The sequence below is a fragment of the Mirounga leonina genome, unplaced genomic scaffold, assembly GCF_011800145.1.
Source record: "Mirounga leonina isolate KUSES-001 unplaced genomic scaffold, KU_Mleo_1.0 Mir_195, whole genome shotgun sequence".
Taxonomy (NCBI): Eukaryota; Metazoa; Chordata; class Mammalia; order Carnivora; family Phocidae; genus Mirounga; species Mirounga leonina.
Window position 1 is genome coordinate 11,577,240 of NW_023270490.1, and position 18,638 is coordinate 11,595,877.

Here is an 18,638-nt window from a genome sequence, read left to right on the forward strand (position 1 = left end):
CCCCTAGATGCTCACAGCACCAGGGAAGAAGGGCCGACGATCCACAGTTAATGAGGAAGCCCCCGTGAGCCCCCTGGCTTGGGCGCTGGCCCGAGTGGCCCGCCTCACTGTCCCCTGATCTGAGGACCCGGCAGGTGTCTGCACTGGGGTCTGTCTCCACCTTAAAATCTCCTTAAAAAGGGCACCTGCGTGGCTCAGTCGTTAAGCGTCTGCCTTCAGCTCAGGTCATGATCCCAGGGTCCTGGGATCGAGCCCCGCATCGGGCTCCCTGCTCGGCGGGAAGCCTGCTTCTCCCTCTCCCACTCCCCCTGCTTGTGTTCCCTCTCTCACTGTGTCTCTCTGTCAAATAAATAAATAAAATCTTAAAAAAAAAAAAATCTCCTTAAAATCTTGCAGTTCTTCAGACGTTTTGATTCAAGCCAACCAAACAGTGAATTCCTCACCACGCTCTTGTCACCCGTGAGCGGGGCGCCCCTCACGCCACTGAGTGAGGCACAGGGCAGCTTCCCCAAGACCGCTGTGTCTCAGCTCTGGTCCCCAGAAGCGGAGCACAAGCGGGCGCCGGCAAGGGGCCCTGCCCGACCCCATGGGAGCTCGGGGCACGTTCTGTGGCTCAGACGTGGTCTCATCTCAGCGGACAGCAGGACCCAGCGGGCCCGGGCCGATACGCCCCAAGTGTGAGAGCCCCGGGTGCTGGTGCTCTGGGCGCGGAGCCCACAGGGACAGCTCTCTGAAGGCCTCGACCAGAAACCCTGCATCCAGCCCCTGGAAGTTGTGAGGACGCAGGCACACCAGGCAAAGGATGGACAAAGGGAGGGCGCTCGTCCCAGACTCTAGGGTGGGGAAACGTGCTCCGACTGCCATCGGGAAGTGGCCGGAGCAGAATTCAGGAGACAGATGTGAGAGGAGGCCGACGCCTGTCGGATGACCGGGGAGGCCTCCAGGAGCTGGGGTGGCCCACCTGACCTCCAGCCAGGACTCACACCTCAGTCCTGCAGCCACAGGGACCCCTCGAGCCTGGAGACTCTCCCCAGAGCCCCTGTCAAGGGCCCGCCGGCTGACGCCTTGGCCAGCCGACTGGACTGGTAATTGCTGGGCAGCCCTGGGGGTGGGCAGTGGCCACCTTCGCTTTGGGAGCGTGTGGCCCAGCGGGCAAGCCCACCGTGCACAAACATGTGTCGCCAATGACAGGGGCTCACGAGCTGCCTGAGGAGAGTGCCTGGCATCTAAGTGGGGAGGGGAGAGCCAGCGGGGGTCACCTGGCTGTCATCCGGGCCTCCCACACCTCAGGGCTTCTGTCCCAGAGGCTGACCCCACACGGCCTGGGCTGGTTCTGCTCTGCCGGCTCCAGACTCCCGGGCCCATCCCTATACCCACCACTCCATTTCCCCTGAGAGGGGACTGGTCTCCTCGGGACCCCCTCCCAGATCTCCAAGCACCCTCATCCTGTAGCAGGTGGATAAAGGAATGTGTCTTCTAACGTCATAGATGGCTGTCTTGGGGCACTTTGGGGAAGGGCAAAGACCCCTAGGGGGTGGGGGGGGTCCCAGTGATGGGGGTTCCCAGGGAGGGAGATCCCAGCACCTTCTCTTTTGCTGCTGGGCATCTTCCCCGTAGCTTCCAACCCGGGGTCCCACCGCCATGAACTCATGCCGGGCGGTAGAGGCCAAAGGAGGACTTAGCTGGAGCAGGCGCCTTTCTCGGCGCGCCTGCTGGCCAGAGCGCACGCCCGCAGAATCCACAGCCTCTGCCGCGCCTCTGTGGGACCCGCCCTCCATCCCAGGCTCCTGTGGTCACTTGCCCTCAGCCCCCCGCACCTGGCCGTGTGTACCCTTGAACAGGCCACCGGAGCTCCAAGGCAAGAATGACAAAAGAGCCCCGGGTTCAGGTTTTATTTTTGGAACTTGTATGAAGTCACTAGGAGATGAGAGACATTTCTTCTATTTAAATATTTCCAGGCAACTAGAACCCCTGATTACAGACAAAGGGAGTGCGCTTCAGATCCGCAGAGGAAGAGCTGGAGCCATGAGCGTCATGTTTATGCAAACTCCATCCTCCCTGCCAAGGAGAGGAGTCAGGAAGGCGGGGAAAGAGGCCCCGGTGCCCGCCTGCCCCCGCCCGCCGCGCCCCGGGGCCGCCCGCTGTGCCCGGGGAGGGGTCCCCACACCCTGCTGTCAAACAGCCAGCCACTATCGAATCCGAGAACTCCCAGTCCTCCTTCCTCCTGGTCCCCCTTCCTCCAAGTAATAAATGGAAGCCTCATTTTAGCCAAACAGGACCCTTTCAACTTTAAATTGCCTGTTGTGTTCAGAAGCGTGCCTGGGAAATTCAACCACAAATTGGTAAATTTATAACAAGCATAAAAACTCTCCATCTCCTAGGGTGAGAGCTGACAACATACTGCTTTTCTTTGCATGCTGAGCAGATGGGATTGTTTGTCCTTCTGTGTTAGACATGCTGTGTGTGTGTGTGTGTGTGTCTTTTGCCCAAGAGCAAATTAGGGACCCTCCTCCCAGCATGACCTGAAGGGGATGAGCGGGGAGGCGGCAATGGCCTCCGTTTGGAGGGTCACTCGGTCCGTTCCAAGCCTGGTCCGGAGAAGTTAGTGTGCAGCCTCAAAGGCAATTCTCACAAGCATCCTTTGTGTGCATGCCTGCCCGAAGCCGACCAAAGCCTTCCCAGGACGCTTCTAGGGACCCGAGCTGCGTGGAACAGGTCTTGGGAGCTGGATTTTCTTTCTCCTTAGGGGACGATCTGACGTGGCCCCTCTCCCCCCAAACACCAGCTTCCTTGCGCGGCTCCGGGCAGGAGCCGGCAATGTCCCCGATGGGGCTCACGCTGGTGCCGCTCCGCCGAGCTCCCCTGCCCTCGTCTGCGGGAAGGGCCAGGAGCTGCCGTCAAGTGGTTCTGCTTGACCAACCTCCAGGATTGGTTAGAGGGAGGGGCTGGCTTCTGGGGGGGTGACAACTGAGACTTGGAGGGCGAGGGTCCCAGAGGGACCAGCCCCCCACCTGTAACCAGAGCGCAGCCTTCCCTGCACGCCCAGAGGGAATAAGCCCCGCCCTGCACAGAAAGCTTTCCACTCGCTGCGCCGCGAGCCCTGGGAAGGCAGTCCCCTGCCCCCGGGTGCTGACCACACTCGGTGAGTGCTGCACAGATGGACAAACGGACGGTGGATGCAGGGAAGCCTAGGGAGAGGGCCTCTGGCCGATGGAAACTAACTGTCAGCGTTGGTCCACAGAGACCCGAGGATGAGGGGCCCCGGGGCCGGGGCACAGCCCTTGTGAAGGCGTCCACAGTGGTTCTAGCGCACATTCGGCCGAAAAGCTGCAGCCCAGTCAAGCTTCTGCACAGCAGCTCCCAAGGAGGGGTGACGCTGGACGCATGCTCCCCGCTCAGGGGGCTTCCTCCCTCCCCACGGCACGAACGGCTTTCTCTGAAAAGCAGGCACCCAGCCCAGGGGCAGAGGCAGGCGATGGGCTTGCCAACGAAGATACTCTGAGCCCTTGTGCCCCGGTGCCCAACATACGGGTTCTTGTTCACACGTGCACACACGCACACAGACCACGTGATGGGCGTGTGGCTCACCGGGAGGACGGGAGAGACGAGGATGAGGCAGCGGAAGTGCACCGCCCGGAGCCGGAGCTCTGGGGTCGGTCAGCAGCCCACACGTGCCGTGAGCCCGCGGGGGCCCCAGCTGAATGAGGCTCGGCCCACCCCTCCGGCCGGCTCACACTCACACTTCGCTTACATTTGCACATGTGTTGCTCTATTTTTAAAATTTCCCTTGGAATGCTGTACATTCGGGAACGTGTGCGATTTCCATGCCGTGGATGAGAAAATCCACAGCTAAAACTCTGCAAATATGCATATTACATTTCCTCAAATTACTTACCCTCCAGATAAGCGCTCACTCCCCCCGCCCCCAGTCTTGCAGGAAACAGCATCATGATGTCCTGATACCGGTATTGCTGTTAAGTTACTATTTTTTTTTAATTTAGGAAGATGTCTCTTGCTGGCAAGAACTGCCCTCCAGCGGATGGGGCCCAGAGGAGAGAGAGGGACCTCCAGCGTGGAGGGCAGCCCATGGCGCTGGTAACTCCAGGGACTGAATTCTGCAGCCAGAAAAGCAGGTGTTTCACACCCACAGTCTGCGCTCCTGAGACGAGTGAGTGCCCCCAAGTCCTCCCACAGCTGCAGCACTGGGACAGTGCCGGGACCTGCCCAGCGGGCTCCGTGCATGCAGCTCAGCCCTCAGTGCCCATGGGAAGGGCCAGCTCCCCGCGACACGTAGCATCTGGAGCCTGGGGTCAGGGCGACAGGCCCCGAGGCTCTCCGGGCAGCCGGGAGCAGCTCACACTGCAGGGCTTCGCCGGTCAGTGTGGGGGCCTGCACCCACCAAGGGCACAGCCCATCTCCCACAGACATAGCCCGACCCAGCCTCAGTCCTCCCCGCACCTTGCCAACACTTTCTTTAAAGGGTCTCAGCTGTTTAGGACGTGTTTGCGTCAGGGGAAGTCAGAGAGAGAAAGGGCCAAACGAGTGGAAGGTTCTGGCCTCCGCGCTGTCCAGGCTCTCGGGACACGGGAAAGGGGTTCCAAGTGGGCTGCCAGGGAGCCCCCGACAAGGGCCCGCCGCCCACTTTGTAGACCAAGGCCTTCCAAGTGACATTTCCTCCATGGTTTTAAACAAATGTCTTGTCCAATATTTGTGCTAAGTTGACTTTTATGATTTTTTAAGCTCCTAGGCTGGCTGAAAAAGAAATATTTGAAAAAAAGGCCAGCTTAGCGGAAAGGTCAGGGTTTGAAAACCAAACAGTGAGTTTAAGCAGCCGAGCCAGAGTGCATTTCCATCAGTGTCATCCTGAGCAGCTTCAGCTAGTGGCCCACAAAGGGACAGGCCCCAGTGGCCACCGGCTGGGGCCTTCCCCTGGGGAGGCTCCTGAGAGCGGCGACCAGATGCCACCATCCATGGTTAAGACCCCAGTGTCGCCTGTGAGCCGAGGTGGCCGTGAGCCCCCAGGGCTCCGATGTGGTCTAGCACCATCACTTCCTTTTGTGACCGGCACACCCAGGTCCCCATCCCAAGAGCCGTTTACCTAGTTGGTGGACTTGCCTTCCAGAGAGTAAGCTGGTCAGATCCGCTGGGGGTTTAATGCCACTTTTGTTGGCCTGGGCCCTGCACCCTCACACCCTCTGAAGCCACGGCACAATCCTGCAACGCCAACCCCGCAGGAGTTCACTGAGCACCTACTATGTGCCCGCACTGACAGCACCAGTAACAGCCCTGGCCCCGGGGGCCATCCGTTCAATCACCATGCCCATTTTACAGATGACAAACCGAGGCACAGAGACGCTAAAGCAGTTGCCCGAATACAAAGCAGCAAGGCCAGGATGAAGCCGTGCTGGCTGCCTCCGAGCCTCTTCTACTGGTTTCCAGCAAAGGGATGTTTGTGTTGTCTTCGAAGGCTGAACTTTTAAGCACATATTTTTATGTGCTAGGATCCCCTGATGAGAACATCAGGTTTCTGAGGAACAGTCAAGCCCAAAGCCAGCTGAAAAGAGAGGAGTAAATACAGACCCATTGCCGGGCCGGGGCCGGGGTCCGGGCACCCTTCTTAGGCCTCACCCCTTTCTCCAACACCCCAAGCCCCGTGCCCAGCCTCCTCCAGGTTCCTGTTCTCGGCACAGCTGGTACAACCAGCCAGGTCCACACTGGGACGAGGCGGGGCCCTGAGGCTGTGACCCCCAGGGCCACCCTTCCCCAACCTGCTGGGCATGTGCTCTGAGGGGACTTCTGATGATCAAATCCAGGTGGTGATGAAGGGGCGTGTGCCCACTGGCAGCCACCACAGGGTGCCAGGTGCAGGACCCCAGCCTGCCTGGGGAGGGGCGCTGCTTTGCTCCCCACCTCGTCCACCACTCCCACCTGGCTCTAGCCGCAGGGCACCCGGTTGCTGGCACCATACCCCAGCCATCCCAGCGGGGCTGCGGGCCCTGTCCCCGCTTACCTCCCTCACCCCCCTGAGAGCGCTGCGAACGACCTGGAGGCAGTTGCCTTCCTGGGGTGGGTGGGGGCGAGAGAAGTTGGGCAGACCCGAACGGAGGGCGTGCTCCTGAGAGAGGGTGTGGGGAAAGCACCAATATCCCCTACTCACCCGCGGCAGCGCGCGGAGACCCGCCAGCCCTGCAGTTGGGCTGGGCGGGGACAGAGGAGGGGCCGCCGCCGCCACCGCCCCCCACGGCTGGGCGCGCCGCGCTGCCGCCAGCGGAGTGGAGGCGCGGAGCCCGGGAGGGCGCGGGCGCGGCGGGCCGTGCGCGGAGCGGGTGTGCGCGGAGAGCGCGAGGGAGGACAGCGCAGGCGAGGGAGGGAGCGTGCCGGGGCGGCCGTGCGTGCGCTCCGCTCGCGCCCCAGGCTCGCCCCGCGCCGCGGACCCGAGGGGTCTGGAGCCGGCAGCCCGCATAGCCGCGGAGGCTGGCGATCGGAGGAGCCCGGGGCCAGCAGGGAGCGGGAGGGAACCGGCAGCCCCCGGTGAGCGCGCCTCGAGCGCTCCGCGGCGGCGCGGGCCGGGTCGGGAGCTCCCCGGCTGGACGGCGCGCCCGCTTGCAGTCTTGCGCCCTCCCCGCCGGCTCCCTCCGCTAGGTCCCCGCCGGAGCCGGAGCCGGAGCCGGAGCCGCGCCCACCATGCGCCTCAACCGCTCGGCGCCGGGCCCCCAGGGCGCGGCGGGCGCCAAACCCTTCCCGCTGCCGCCCTCGGGGCTGGAGGCGGCGCTGCTAGCCCCCGGCTTCGGTAACGGCACGGGCAACGAGTCCGAGCACCTGCGGGCGGCGCCCAGCAGCGACCTGGACGTGAACACGGACATCTACTCCAAGGTGCTGGTGACGACCGTGTACCTGGCGCTGTTCGTGGTGGGCACGGTGGGCAACTCGGTGACGGCGTTCACGCTGGGGCGCAAGAAGTGGCTGCAGAGCCTGCAGAGCACCGTGCATTACCACCTGGGCAGCCTGGCGCTGTCCGACCTGCTCATCCTGCTGCTGGCCATGCCCGTGGAGCTGTACAACTTCATCTGGGTGCACCACCCCTGGGCCTTCGGCGACGCCGGCTGTCGCGGGTACTATTTCCTGCGGGAGGCCTGCACCTACGCCACGGCCCTCAACGTGGCCAGCCTCAGTGTGGAGCGCTACCTGGCCATCTGCCACCCCTTCAGGGCCAAGACCCTCATGTCCCGCAGCCGCACCAAGAAGTTCATCAGTGCCATCTGGCTCGCCTCGGGCCTGTTGGCCGTGCCCATGCCCTTCACCATGGGCCAGCAGAACCGCAGTGCCGACGGCCATCACCCCGGCGGCCTGGTGTGCACGCCCGTGGTGGGCACCGCCACGATCAAGGTCGTCATCCAGGTGAGCAGCTGCCTCAGGGGCGGGGAAGAAACGGGGTCTGGCCTGGGGGCAGGGTTGGCAGGCTCTCCCTCAGGGGCACCTCCGTCTTCTCTTTCCTAAACCTCGAAAGTCGTTTCCAGCCTGTGCACCCTCTGGGTCAGGGAGGGAGAGGATGTCACCAGGAAATATTACTCCTGTGCAGCTGGGAAGGGGATGGGGGCAGGGCCTGGGAGCTCAGCCTGACCCCCTTCTCCCACCTTTCACTCCAGAGCTGCCAGATCTCACCCCCGCATCTCATCCCCTCCTATCAAAGGGAGCTGGGCCCTCAGATCAGTGACGTCTTGGAGGGTCTGTAGATGGGCCTCAGCTGTCCCCAGACTCCCTGAGATTTAAGGTAAACGTGTGCTGGAGGCAGCTCCTTCCATCGGCTTTCCAAAAGGAAAGCCCCAGGAGTGGCCCCAGGAGGCTAGGGCTATCTCCTCTGCAGCAGAGTCCCCAGGCCAGCACTGACCTCCTCCCACCCCACCCCCCAGTGCCTCCTGGCTGCCCTGCCCCCGCTTACACTTGGGAGGTGGAGGCAAACTTGATACCACCCGGACTGGTTCCTTAGTTGAGCCTCAGTATTCCCATCTGTGAACCAGGTAATCACAGCCCGACCTCAGGTGGTAGAGGATTCAGGAGAAAGAGCGTGGGAAGCGCTTGCATGGTTCCCAGCATGTGGAAATGCTCAGAAGCACTATTTTGGTGGTGGTGATGACAAAGTTGTTTCTTCTGGGAGGATCTTAAGGTATTTGGGCGCGGTGGCAGGTGGGAGACCTGTGTGAGGTGGACAACACTGGAGCCCAGTGACCAAGAGCCCTCCGAGGGTCTGAGCAAGGTGCTACAGGAGCCCAGGTGGGAGCCCTCCTTGGGAATCGGCTAGGATGAGGCGTCCTGGCGAGGGGCTACGCCGGCCTGGAGAGAAGGTTTCTCAGGCAGGGACCACCTGGGCAAGGGCCCTGCGTGGGAGGAAGTCTGGGCAGAGATGCCACTGTGGACGGCATCCTGGCCCTAGGACGGGGTAGCCATGGAGGGGCAGGGTGAGATGGGGACGGGGGTCTGGGCGGGGCCTGCAGGTGCTCAGCAGAGCCAGAGGAGGGGGCCAGGGTGCCCCCCCCCCGTACCCATCTGGCTGTCCTTTCATACCTCCCAGCAGGGCTCCTGCTGGAAGTAGGACGGTGTGGTGGGGTGGGGAGCCGGCCACAAGGGCAGGACTGTGGTCTACGCATCACTCCCTGGGCTGTCGCGGACCCTCACAAGACACCACCCTGGCCCCTGACGCCGGTGCTGAGAACTTGTGGCTACAGGGTCCCCTGCGTGCCAAGGGACCCCCACCCCAGCACATGTCGCAGGGAGGTTAGTAGAGCCCGGCTGCCTGTCTGCGACGCGGTCCCTGCGCTGGAGACAAAGGCACACGGGGCCGCGTGCGGTGGGAAAGTGTCCTCCCGAGGCCTCAGAGGGCCCCCATTGTCTCCCTAGCTCCTGTCTCCGATCGGCTGTGCAGGGGCCTCCCCTGGCCTGCGCCCGGGGCTGGGGGCGCAGCAGCCGCACTGCCTGCCCTCAAAGGTATGAAGCGGCAGGTTCGGGTCGGCAGCTCAGGTCGCTAGCACGCCCTGCCCACCCAGGAGCCGCCTCCGCTCAGACCCCCCGCCCCTCCGGCGGCTCCCAGGGCTCAGCCAGGAGCAGGCGGGTTTGAATCATCAAAAACAAGCCGCAGCCGAGCAGAGTGCGCACAGCCCCCCTGAAGCATCCTCTCTCCACTCCTGCCTCCTGTCCATCGGCCCCACGCAATCAGATGCCCAGTGACACCATTTACCTCCCCAAGGGCCGTTCCTCTGAGTCCCTGTGCTCGGGAGCTGCAACACCCACACCGCCCAGGGTGTGGCTTCGGGGCCACCAGGCGTCCTGGCAGATGTCTGCTGAGCGGGTCACTGCAGACAGGCCCCCCTTCTGTGCCCACAGGCACAGTGCCGCCCGAGCATTTACTAGTGCTTGCTGGCTTCCTGACGCTCTCCGAGACTGGACCTCATCTTCCCCTAAAGACCCCAGACTGCAGGTGCCCTTCCCTCCGGGCTGACCCTGTGGGTGGCTCCCAGGAGTGTGTCCAGGGCCTCGCCACCACCCCCGCTCCCTTCTGCATGCCCTGTTCCATCTCAGGAGAGGTGCCCTGGGTTCGTGTCCCCCACTTGGGCTTCGGGGCCACTGGGCAGGTCAGGGTGAACAGCCACTGTTTTTAATGCGTGCTTGCATCCACGTGTCTCCCTCTCACCGACCATGTTGGAAGTGTGGAGGCGTCAGCCAGTCAAATGGCTCCTCTTTTCAAAACAGGAAAGCCTGCATGTCTCCCAGGAGGCCGCCAGCCCCCCTCATCCACAAGAGCCCATCCTGGGTACTTACATGCACAAGACATTTAGAAATGAGGGGGTTTGGGATCAGATTTCTGAGCAACTTGGAATAGTCATTGCTCAGTACAGCTGGGCATTTTCTGAGTGTGTCGCCTGGAGCTGGGCTAAGTAGAGCTTGGTCAGCGGGCAGGGCAAGGCCCAGGCCAGCAGAGGCCCCAGACCCTGGGCCCCAAGTTGACGGGGTGGCTGGGAGGAGGAGCCCACAGGGCCTGCTGCGTTCCCTAATCCGGTCCCTCCTCTGACCCCAGAGGGGATCTGATTTGGTCTTTCCAACAGACTGTTGGTCACAGTGAAGACTTCCTGCCATTGAGGGGGTCTTCCCACTAGAAAGTCCCCCCGAGAAGCAGTACCACCTCCACCGTTCACTCCGTGCACCATCTCCCCAGGGTGTGCAGCAGTCCCTATGGGCGGCCCTGCCCATGTGGATCAGCCCATGTGGTTTGTGTTTGACCCCACTGCAGTCCTGCCCGGCCCCCTGCTCTGACCTCAGGCACCATGTGGATCCTGCTGCCCCAGGCTCTCTGTGGCTGGCTTCAGGTGGGGCAGGGCCCATGTCCATGCCTCCAGCCAATGTGCACTGTGACCGGTGACCAGTGGCAGCAGAGACCTGGGGGGTTTGAGCGTCTGGTTCGGATCTGACCTGGCCAGGCGCTTGCCCGGCTTCGTGCTCCCGGCGGCCCCCCAGCCCTGACCCAGGACTCATGGTGAATGTGCTGCGTGCCCCAAGACAGTTGCTAACTTGGTCACCAGCTTTGGCCCGGTTCCAGCCCCAGCTCCTAGACACATGCTGTCCCCAGGTGTGTTCTCATTTTCCCAGTTAAAGAAGGAGGGTAGGGGAGGTGCTGAGCCCCTGCAGTCCAGCACTCTGGAGCGTGGGGGTTGTGTCCACACATGTGCAAACACATATAGATACACACGCAGGAACGCACACGCAGACATCGCGTGTGAACGTGGAGACACGCCGAGGTGTAACATGTGCGTAGACAGGCACAGGAGACACGTGTGCACCTCACATGCACACACGGCTTGCACACACAGCAGGTGCGTGGCCAGGTTCCCGTGCAGCACCCCATCCGTGTTGCGGGCTGTCGCTGCCGCTCGGTTAACAGAGGGGATCTGGGAGGCCCCGTCTTTTCCATCAAAAGTACAGAGGCGTCTGTGCCACTCGGGGCATGGGACGTGGGGGCGGACGCACACACTGGGCAGGTGAGGGAAGCTCGGAGCCCAGCCTTCTCTAACGGCTGCCCTGAGCACTGACCCCCAGGATCAGGGCCACCCCCCGCCCTCGGTGCTGGGGGGCACGGCTGGCAGAATCCCAGGGCCCCACGCTAGTCCTCACGTGGTGCCCAGTCCCTGGCCAACGTCCGTGGGGATGGTCGGGCTTCTCTGCTGAGACCTGGATCTGCTGTTTTCTCAGTAAAGTTGGTCTTCGTGATGCTCAAACCAGTGGTAAAGTATTTCCACCCCGGGAGCACATGAGCTCTGTGAGCAGGGGCAGAGGGAACCCAGGAGCCTCCCCAGGGCACACCGGCGGTGCCCCGAGGGCAGGGGCAGGGGAGCCGAGGGCAGGGGCGGCGCAGCCTCGCACCACCGCGACGGGCAGAACCTGGGCGGCCCGCACCAGCAGCAGCTGAGGGCTCTCTGTGCCAGCACGTCATTGTTGCTGATGTCAGGCCCCACGGCTGGAGGACCCCTCTCCCGGGGGCCCCCTGCTTCTGTTCACCTTCTCAGACTTCCGGAAGTGCCCCTGGCGGGGGTGCGTCCTCTCACCCTCGGAGCTGAGCTGGGGCCTGGGGTCGGGGAGGAGCCAGTGCCCACACCCACCGGCCCCGGGTCCGCAGCCTCTGCGACACGCGGCCCTTACGGTTGGAGGTGACTCCACGGAAGCCGAGGCAGCAGGACCCGTCTCCACTAAGTGGAAGAAAATTGGTTCCTGTAGAGTCAGACCATGAGTCATTTTCTCAGGATTTCCGTCCTGTGGCACCTTGATTGTCTGTTGCTTCCCCTGCCCGTGAACCGCGGGTAGCAGCCCGGCCTCGGGGACGTCAGCACTCACTGGTAACGTTTAGCGAGCCCCAGGGTCCCCACAGAAGTGACTTTGTAGAGGGGAGGGCAGCCACGACAATGAACGGCTCCCCGCCGGTCATGTGCCCCTGCTCTGCGCCCCGAGGACAGCACACACAGCCTCCTTCCTGGCCCTCAGTCTCGTAGCCTGAGGGACGTTCTGACCCACGGCGTGCCCAGCCCCGAGAGAGGAGCCCGGCTGTGGAGCTGCTCTGTATCCCGGGGATGAGACACAGCGCTGAGCACCAGTGGTTTCCAATTAGACGCTGGCCCAGGAAGGGAAATCACTGTGAAGTTCGCGGTTGGGACAGTCGCCAAACCCGGGTACCACCCGCGGTGAGTCGGGGATGCGCCATCCCTGTGAGGTGTGGGTTCTGATTTTGATGGTTGTGCTGAGCCTCTGTAAGAGGACGTCCTTGTCCAAGGACCAAGTCCAGCCCCGAGTGCCGTCCGCAGCGCTGGGTGGGCCCAGCCTGGCGCCCACGGGCCGCCCTCACTCCTGGGGAGAGTCTCCACTGCAAGAGGACAGGGGCTCGCCCATGGCACCACAGGACAGGCAGGCCCAGCTTGGGACGTCGGGGAGCCTTTGTTTCTCTCCGCCAGAGAAAGAGCAACCAGGCACCCCATCTGGTCTCCTAGTGGTTTGTGTTAGGAGCAGAAAATGGAATCTGAAGCCTTTCTTTCTTCTTTCCTATTGTGGTAAAAGATACATAACATGAAATTTACCATTTCAACCATCTTTCAGCTCAACCGTCCCCACCACCCGTCCCCAGAACATGGCCATCATTTGCGACGGGGAGCTCTGTCCCCCATTAGACCCTGACTGCTTCCCCCGCCCCAGCCCCTGCGACCACTCCCGCTTTCTGTGTCTAGATCCTTGGCCCTCCCCGGCGGGCTCTCAAGCCTGCCCGTGCTCTCCTCTGAGAGCCGGAGTCCACGGACGAACCCTCTGTGCCGAGCGAGGGCCGCAGCCTCAGAAGGCCGCCTGCGACACACTTCCAACTGCAGGGCATTCTGGAAAAGGCAAAGCGACAGGGACGGGTCAGTGGCTGACGGGCTGGGGGCGGGGTTGACGTTGGGCAAGAAACACTCTGCATCTTGACTGTGGCGGTAGTCACACAACTGAGCATTTATGAAAAGCTACGGACTGAGGGGTAATTTTAGTGAATGTAAATTATTCCGTCTCAGTGAGTCTGTCGGAAATGAGCATGAAGCGCGCTGAGGCCTCGTCCCATAAAGGTTGTGGGGGGCGGCCAGGTCCTCTCTCTGGCGGGCCTCTGGGCACTGCACAGTCCTCCTGAAGGCTCGATGGCCCACAAGGACCAGAGGGGTCCTGGGAACGTCCACGGGGAGCCCAAAGCCCCCAGCAGCGCTCTCTCCCCGCCACTCACCCCCCAGGAGGGCTTGATTCCCACACCCAGGAGAGGATGATGTTGCTGAGCTCACAGCTGTGGGCTCTGCCTGGTGCCCCGCACCCCTGCTGTTCCCCAGCAGCACCCTACCCCGCCAGCAAAGGAACAGCCACCGAGAGGCCACGCAGCCGGCCCAGGCCAGGTGTCGTCCCAGGTGGAAGCACCAGGCTCTTCAGGTCCCACCAGGAAGCGGAGGCCCAGACAGGGCAGGGCGCTTGAGCTGGACCCGGCGCAGCGTGTGGGGCTGCTCACCTGCAGGCTCGCTCTGCTGCTTTGGGGACCTCACGCGTGAACACCTGCGGGGCTGCTCCATCAACACTCAGGGGAGCTTCCGTGCTGCTGGGAGCGGGAAGTTTGGGGTTTGTCGTCAGCAGCACGCAGCTTCAGTGCTGGCCAGCTGCCGGACCCTGGGCCAGCCCCACGACCTCGTGCGCCTCGTTCTTTGCCGGCCACTGCAGGTAGCGATGACTCTGTGGCTCGGTGACTTAATACACTCGAGGTGCCTGGGACGGCTCCGGGCGCCCAGTTGGGGGCTCTGTGACCCACGCAGCAGTAACTCAGCCACGTGTGTGGAGAGACCAGGCCTCTGATTTGGGGATCCCCCTCCTGGGGCTGGGAGCTGTTTCCTGTCATCTGGGTGCAGGATCCTGCAGGAAAACCTTTATTTTAAAATTTACACCTGGTCAGAATCACTTTTCTTTCACTGACCTCCGAGTTTGGGCAAACACGTAGGGCCACGTAACCACCGCCTCGGAGGCTCAAGGCCAGTCTTGTCACCCCAAAGCTTTGTCTTGTGCTATTGCTTTGGGGTCAACCACACCCCGCCCCAGCCCCTGGAAACCAGGATCTGTTCTCCCAGGCTTGCGCCTTTTCCAGGACGTCACGTAAATGGAGCCTTTGGGCTGTCCCCCCACCCCCGAGTCTGGCTTCTTTCACTTATATGGTGCTTGGAACTCATCCACGCTGTTGCCTGCATCAACATCTTGCTCCTTCGTTTATGTAGGATTCCATTGTTTGTTTCTCCATTTGGCAGGTGAAGGACGTTTGGGTGGTTTCCAGTGTTGAGCAATGACAAATAAAGCTGCTACTAATATTCAGGTACAGGATTTTGTGTGAACGAGCATTTTCATTTCTCCTGAATGAATACTTACGAGTCAGATTGCTGGGTCATACGGGAAGTGTGTTCAACCTTCTAGGAAATTGCCAAGCTTTTCCAAAGTGGAGGTGCCATTTTGAATATCCACAGCCACATGGAAGGACGCGGTGCTCCGCATCCTAGCTGGCACCTGTGACAGTCAGTTGTAGGTTTGGGTTTTATTTTCATTTAGCCGTCCAGTGGGCATGCAGTGGGATCCTGTTGTGGCTTGATTTGCATTTCCCTGATGACTGGTGATGTGGGGCGCCTATCCATATGCTCTTGGTACCTGTGCACCTTCTCTGCCAGAGTCTGTTTCAGTAGTTTGCCCAGTTGTTAAATTGACTTGCTTTCTTGTTGTTGAATTTTGAGAGTTTTTAAAATATATTCTGCATACGAGTCCTTTGTCCAGATACATGATTCGCAGATACTGTCTCCCCTTCTGTGGCTTCTCTTTGCACTTTCCTGACTTTGCACGTCACAGAGCAAACAGCTATGGTTTTGATGGAGTCCAGCCTATCAGACATTTAAGTGGATCCTGCTTTTGGTGCTCTGTCTATCTTCTTTCCTGCTATCTTCCATCATCTTTATAGTTTCATGTTTCATATTTAGGTTTATGATCTGTTTTGAGTTCGTTTTTCTATGGGGTGAGATACGGGTGCTTTTGTTTATATGTACATATCCATGTGGTCAGTACTGCACATGAAAAGATGCTCTTTTCTGCACTAAAGTTTCTTGGTGCCTTAATCAAAAGTTGCCTGACCTCCTGTGCGGGGCTCTGCCCAGACCCCCCTCCATCTGCACGTCTGCACCGTCCCTGCCCCCACACTGTGGATTTACAGTAAGCATTCCAAACCGTGTGCGTCCTCCAGCTGTGTTCATTTCCAACACTGTGTTGCTACTTTTGGCCCTTTGTTTTCTACATAAATCTAGGATCACCAAAAAAGCGTGCAGGGGTTTTGATTTAGATTGGGTCAGTGTGTCGATCAATGGTGGGGAGACTTGGCATCTTCACACTGAGACATCCCCGAGGACGGGGCATCCATCCGTTGAGTTGGGTCCCCTTTGCTATCGTTAGTGCTGGCCTCCAGCATACAGAGCCTAACGTATTTTGTTAGATTTATACCTAAGTATTCATGTTTTGGGAATTATTTTTCTATTTCCAGTTTTTCATGGCTAGCACATAGAAGTGTGATTGGGTTTTATATGTCGATGTTGCATCTTGCAACTGTGATGAGCACACTTATGAATTCTACAAATTACTTTGTAGGGTCCCTGGGATCTTCTGTGTAGACTGTCACGTTGTCTGTGAATAGAGAACATTTTAGTTCTTCCTTTCCAATCTGTACACCTTTAATTTCCTTTTATTGCATTATTGTTCTGGCTGTGACTTCCAGTATGATATGTAATCAGAGCGGAAGAGAAAACTGCCTGGCCTTGTTCCTGATCTTAGAGAGAAAGTCTTTGTACTTTACAATCAAGGATAAGGTTTTTAGTTTATTTAAGCTTTTGGTAGAGGCCCTTTATCAGATTAAGAAATCATGCATGGATGTTGAATTTTGTTCAATGCTTTTCCTGCATCTATTGGTATGGTCATGTGGTTTTTCTTCCTTAGTTAATATAGTGAATTACATTGAGTAATTTTTTATTGTGGCAAACTATATAGAACATGCAATTTACCACTTTAGCCATTTTTAAGCAGACAGGTCAGTGGCACTAGGCACGTTCCCATTGCTGTGTGACCATCCCCACCACCTGTGTCTGGCACGCCTTCACCTCCCAGTGGGAACTCCGTCCCCATGAAACAGTCCTTCCCCAGCACCCCTCCCCTGGCCCAGAGACCACCACTCTGCCTCTGTCTCCGTGGATTTGACGACTCCGGGGACCTTGTATTCATGGAAAACCTTACTAGTTTTCACTCTTGGACCAGCCTCACGTTTCTAGTACAAGCCCCACCTGGCCATGCATTGTCCTTGTATGTGTTGCTGGATTTGAGTTAATATTTTGTTGGGAATTTCTGTGTCCAGGCTCATGAGAGATATTGGTCCGTAGTTTTACCTTCTCGTGCGTCTTTGTCCAGTTTCAGTATCCGGGTCATGCTGACCTCGTAGAATTATTTGGAATGTACTTGCTCCTCTTCTGTTTTCTGGAAGCGGTCGTCTGTCTTCCTTTAAGGTTCGGTAGAGTTCCTCAGCGACTCCGTCTGGGCCAGGAGTTTCGTCAGAAGGTTTCCAGCTGTGATTTCAGTTCCCTTCGTGGGCGTAGAGAGATTCCGGTGTTGTGCTTCTGCCTGTGCAAGTTTTGGCGACTTGTGTCTTTAAAGGAACCGGTCCATTTTATCTAAAAGTCGTCACATTTGGGGGCATGGGGCTTGTGGCATTCCTATTACCCCTAGGCTGCCCGCGGGGTCTGTGACCACCTCTTCTCTCTCATTCCTGGTACCAGTGACCCGTGCACCCTCTTTCCCCTGGTCCGTACAGCTGGGAGTTCACCAATATTATTCTTTTTCGAATAACCAGGTTTCGGTTTCATGAATTTTTTCTGTTGTCTTCCTGCTTTCAGTTTTATTTATTTACACTCCCATCTTCATTTCCTTTTCATGCTTGGTTTGGATTTAATTTGTTCTTGGCTTCCTAGATTTCTTAAGGTGGAAGCTTGGATTATTGACTCAGGGCCTTTATTCTTTTGTAGTTTAAACATCAAATGCTATAAATTCCCTCCTAAATGCTGCTTTAGTAGCATTTCAAAATTTTTAAAATGTATTCTAATTCAGTTCAAGATATTTTCTTACTTCTCCTGAGATTCCCTCTAGTCTTTGGACTATTGAGAATCGTGTTGTTTAATTTCCAAATGTTGACAACATTTGTCACTGGTTTGTAATTTCATATGTTTAGAGGACATACCCGTGTGATTTCAGTTCCCTAAAGGAGTTCAGGTTTGTCTGGCGGCCCAGAGTCACGGTCTATGCTGGTGAATGGCATGTGCGTCCTCGCAGAACCCGCGTGCGCCCTCGCAGAACCCATGATCACTCTGTTGGGCATATTGCTCTCTGAGGGTCAGTTTGGTTGATAACATTGTATCATCTAGTTCTGAAACCTCCATTGGTTCTTTCAATGTGTTTCTTTTCATCTTTTAAGAACTTGTATCCTTCCATTCATTTCAAGAGTTGCTTTTATCTCAAGGAGCGTGGTGCTCGCACCAGCTCCTAAGTCCCTGTCTGGAAGTCCCACCATCTGAGTCTTCCTGAGAGTGGTCTATATTGTCTTTCCCGTGAGAGTTAGTCTTATCTTCCTGGTTCTTTCCATATCAAGTAATCTGGGGTTACTTTCTGAACACTTTGAATATTGCTGTGGTGCTTTGGGTTAATTAGAACCCTCTGGAGAATGTCAGTGTTTTTAGTGGATTCTTTTCTTTGGGCAGGCAGCCCATGAGGAGCTGCCCGATCTGCCTCACTGTCTGGTGGCTGGTGGTCCAATGTCAGTCCCGTTTGCAAGCCCTGTGCTGCACTGTCCTGCTCTTCCCCATGCACACACCCCTCGGGGTTTCGTCCTGGTTCTGGGAGGTAGTTTATATCACAGTGCAGTTTTCAGGTCCTTCCTTTACTCTGGTTCTTTAGGTGTGTTCCACGCATGGGCAGGTCAAGGGTGAGCCCAGGATTTGTGTCAAATCATGCACAGAATTGGGGATCCGTTTTCCAGCTCTTTCCTTGCTGAGATTGCCTCCCACACTCCCCAGTTTCGAGAGATCCTTTTCTTAGTCCTCTGACGGGGAAGTCCGAGTATTCCATTTCATTTCCTCGACTAACTTTCTTAGGTATAGCTGTCTGTATTTGTTCTTGTAACGGCTGCTCTGGGGGTGTAAACACGCATCCTTAAGTTCAACGTCTGCTAAGAATTCACATTGCACCCATTCACACCTGACACTTCCCACTTCTCATTGCTCACCTAGGGGGCTGTTTTAATTGATTTCCTTTTTTTCTTATCAATGGGTCACATTTTCCTGTTTCTTTGCATATCTAGTCATTTTTTATTTATACTGAACATTGTAGATGATGCATTGAAGAGACTCTGTGTTCTGTTATCTTGCTTTGAAGAGTGTCGATTCTTGCTTTTGTAGGCCTTTCAGTTGCAGACTGATCATCCTGGTTTACACCTCATCCGTGCAGGTTTACGGAAAGCCCAACCCCTTCTAACTTGGGAGGAATCA

The 18,638-nt window shown here is 58.2% G+C and overlaps 1 protein-coding gene across 1 annotated transcript in view; it reads left to right on the forward strand.

Annotated features, from left to right (window-relative positions):
* Nucleotides 1-6,684: 6,684 nt before the first annotated feature.
* Nucleotides 6,685-18,638, forward strand: part of NTSR1 (neurotensin receptor 1) — a 40,265-nt gene continuing 28,311 nt past the window's right edge. Inside the window, exon 1 of the mRNA XM_035025536.1 lies at nucleotides 6,685-7,398. Within this exon, the coding sequence (XP_034881427.1) occupies nucleotides 6,685-7,398 (714 nt within the window). The remainder of the gene's footprint in view (nucleotides 7,399-18,638) is intronic.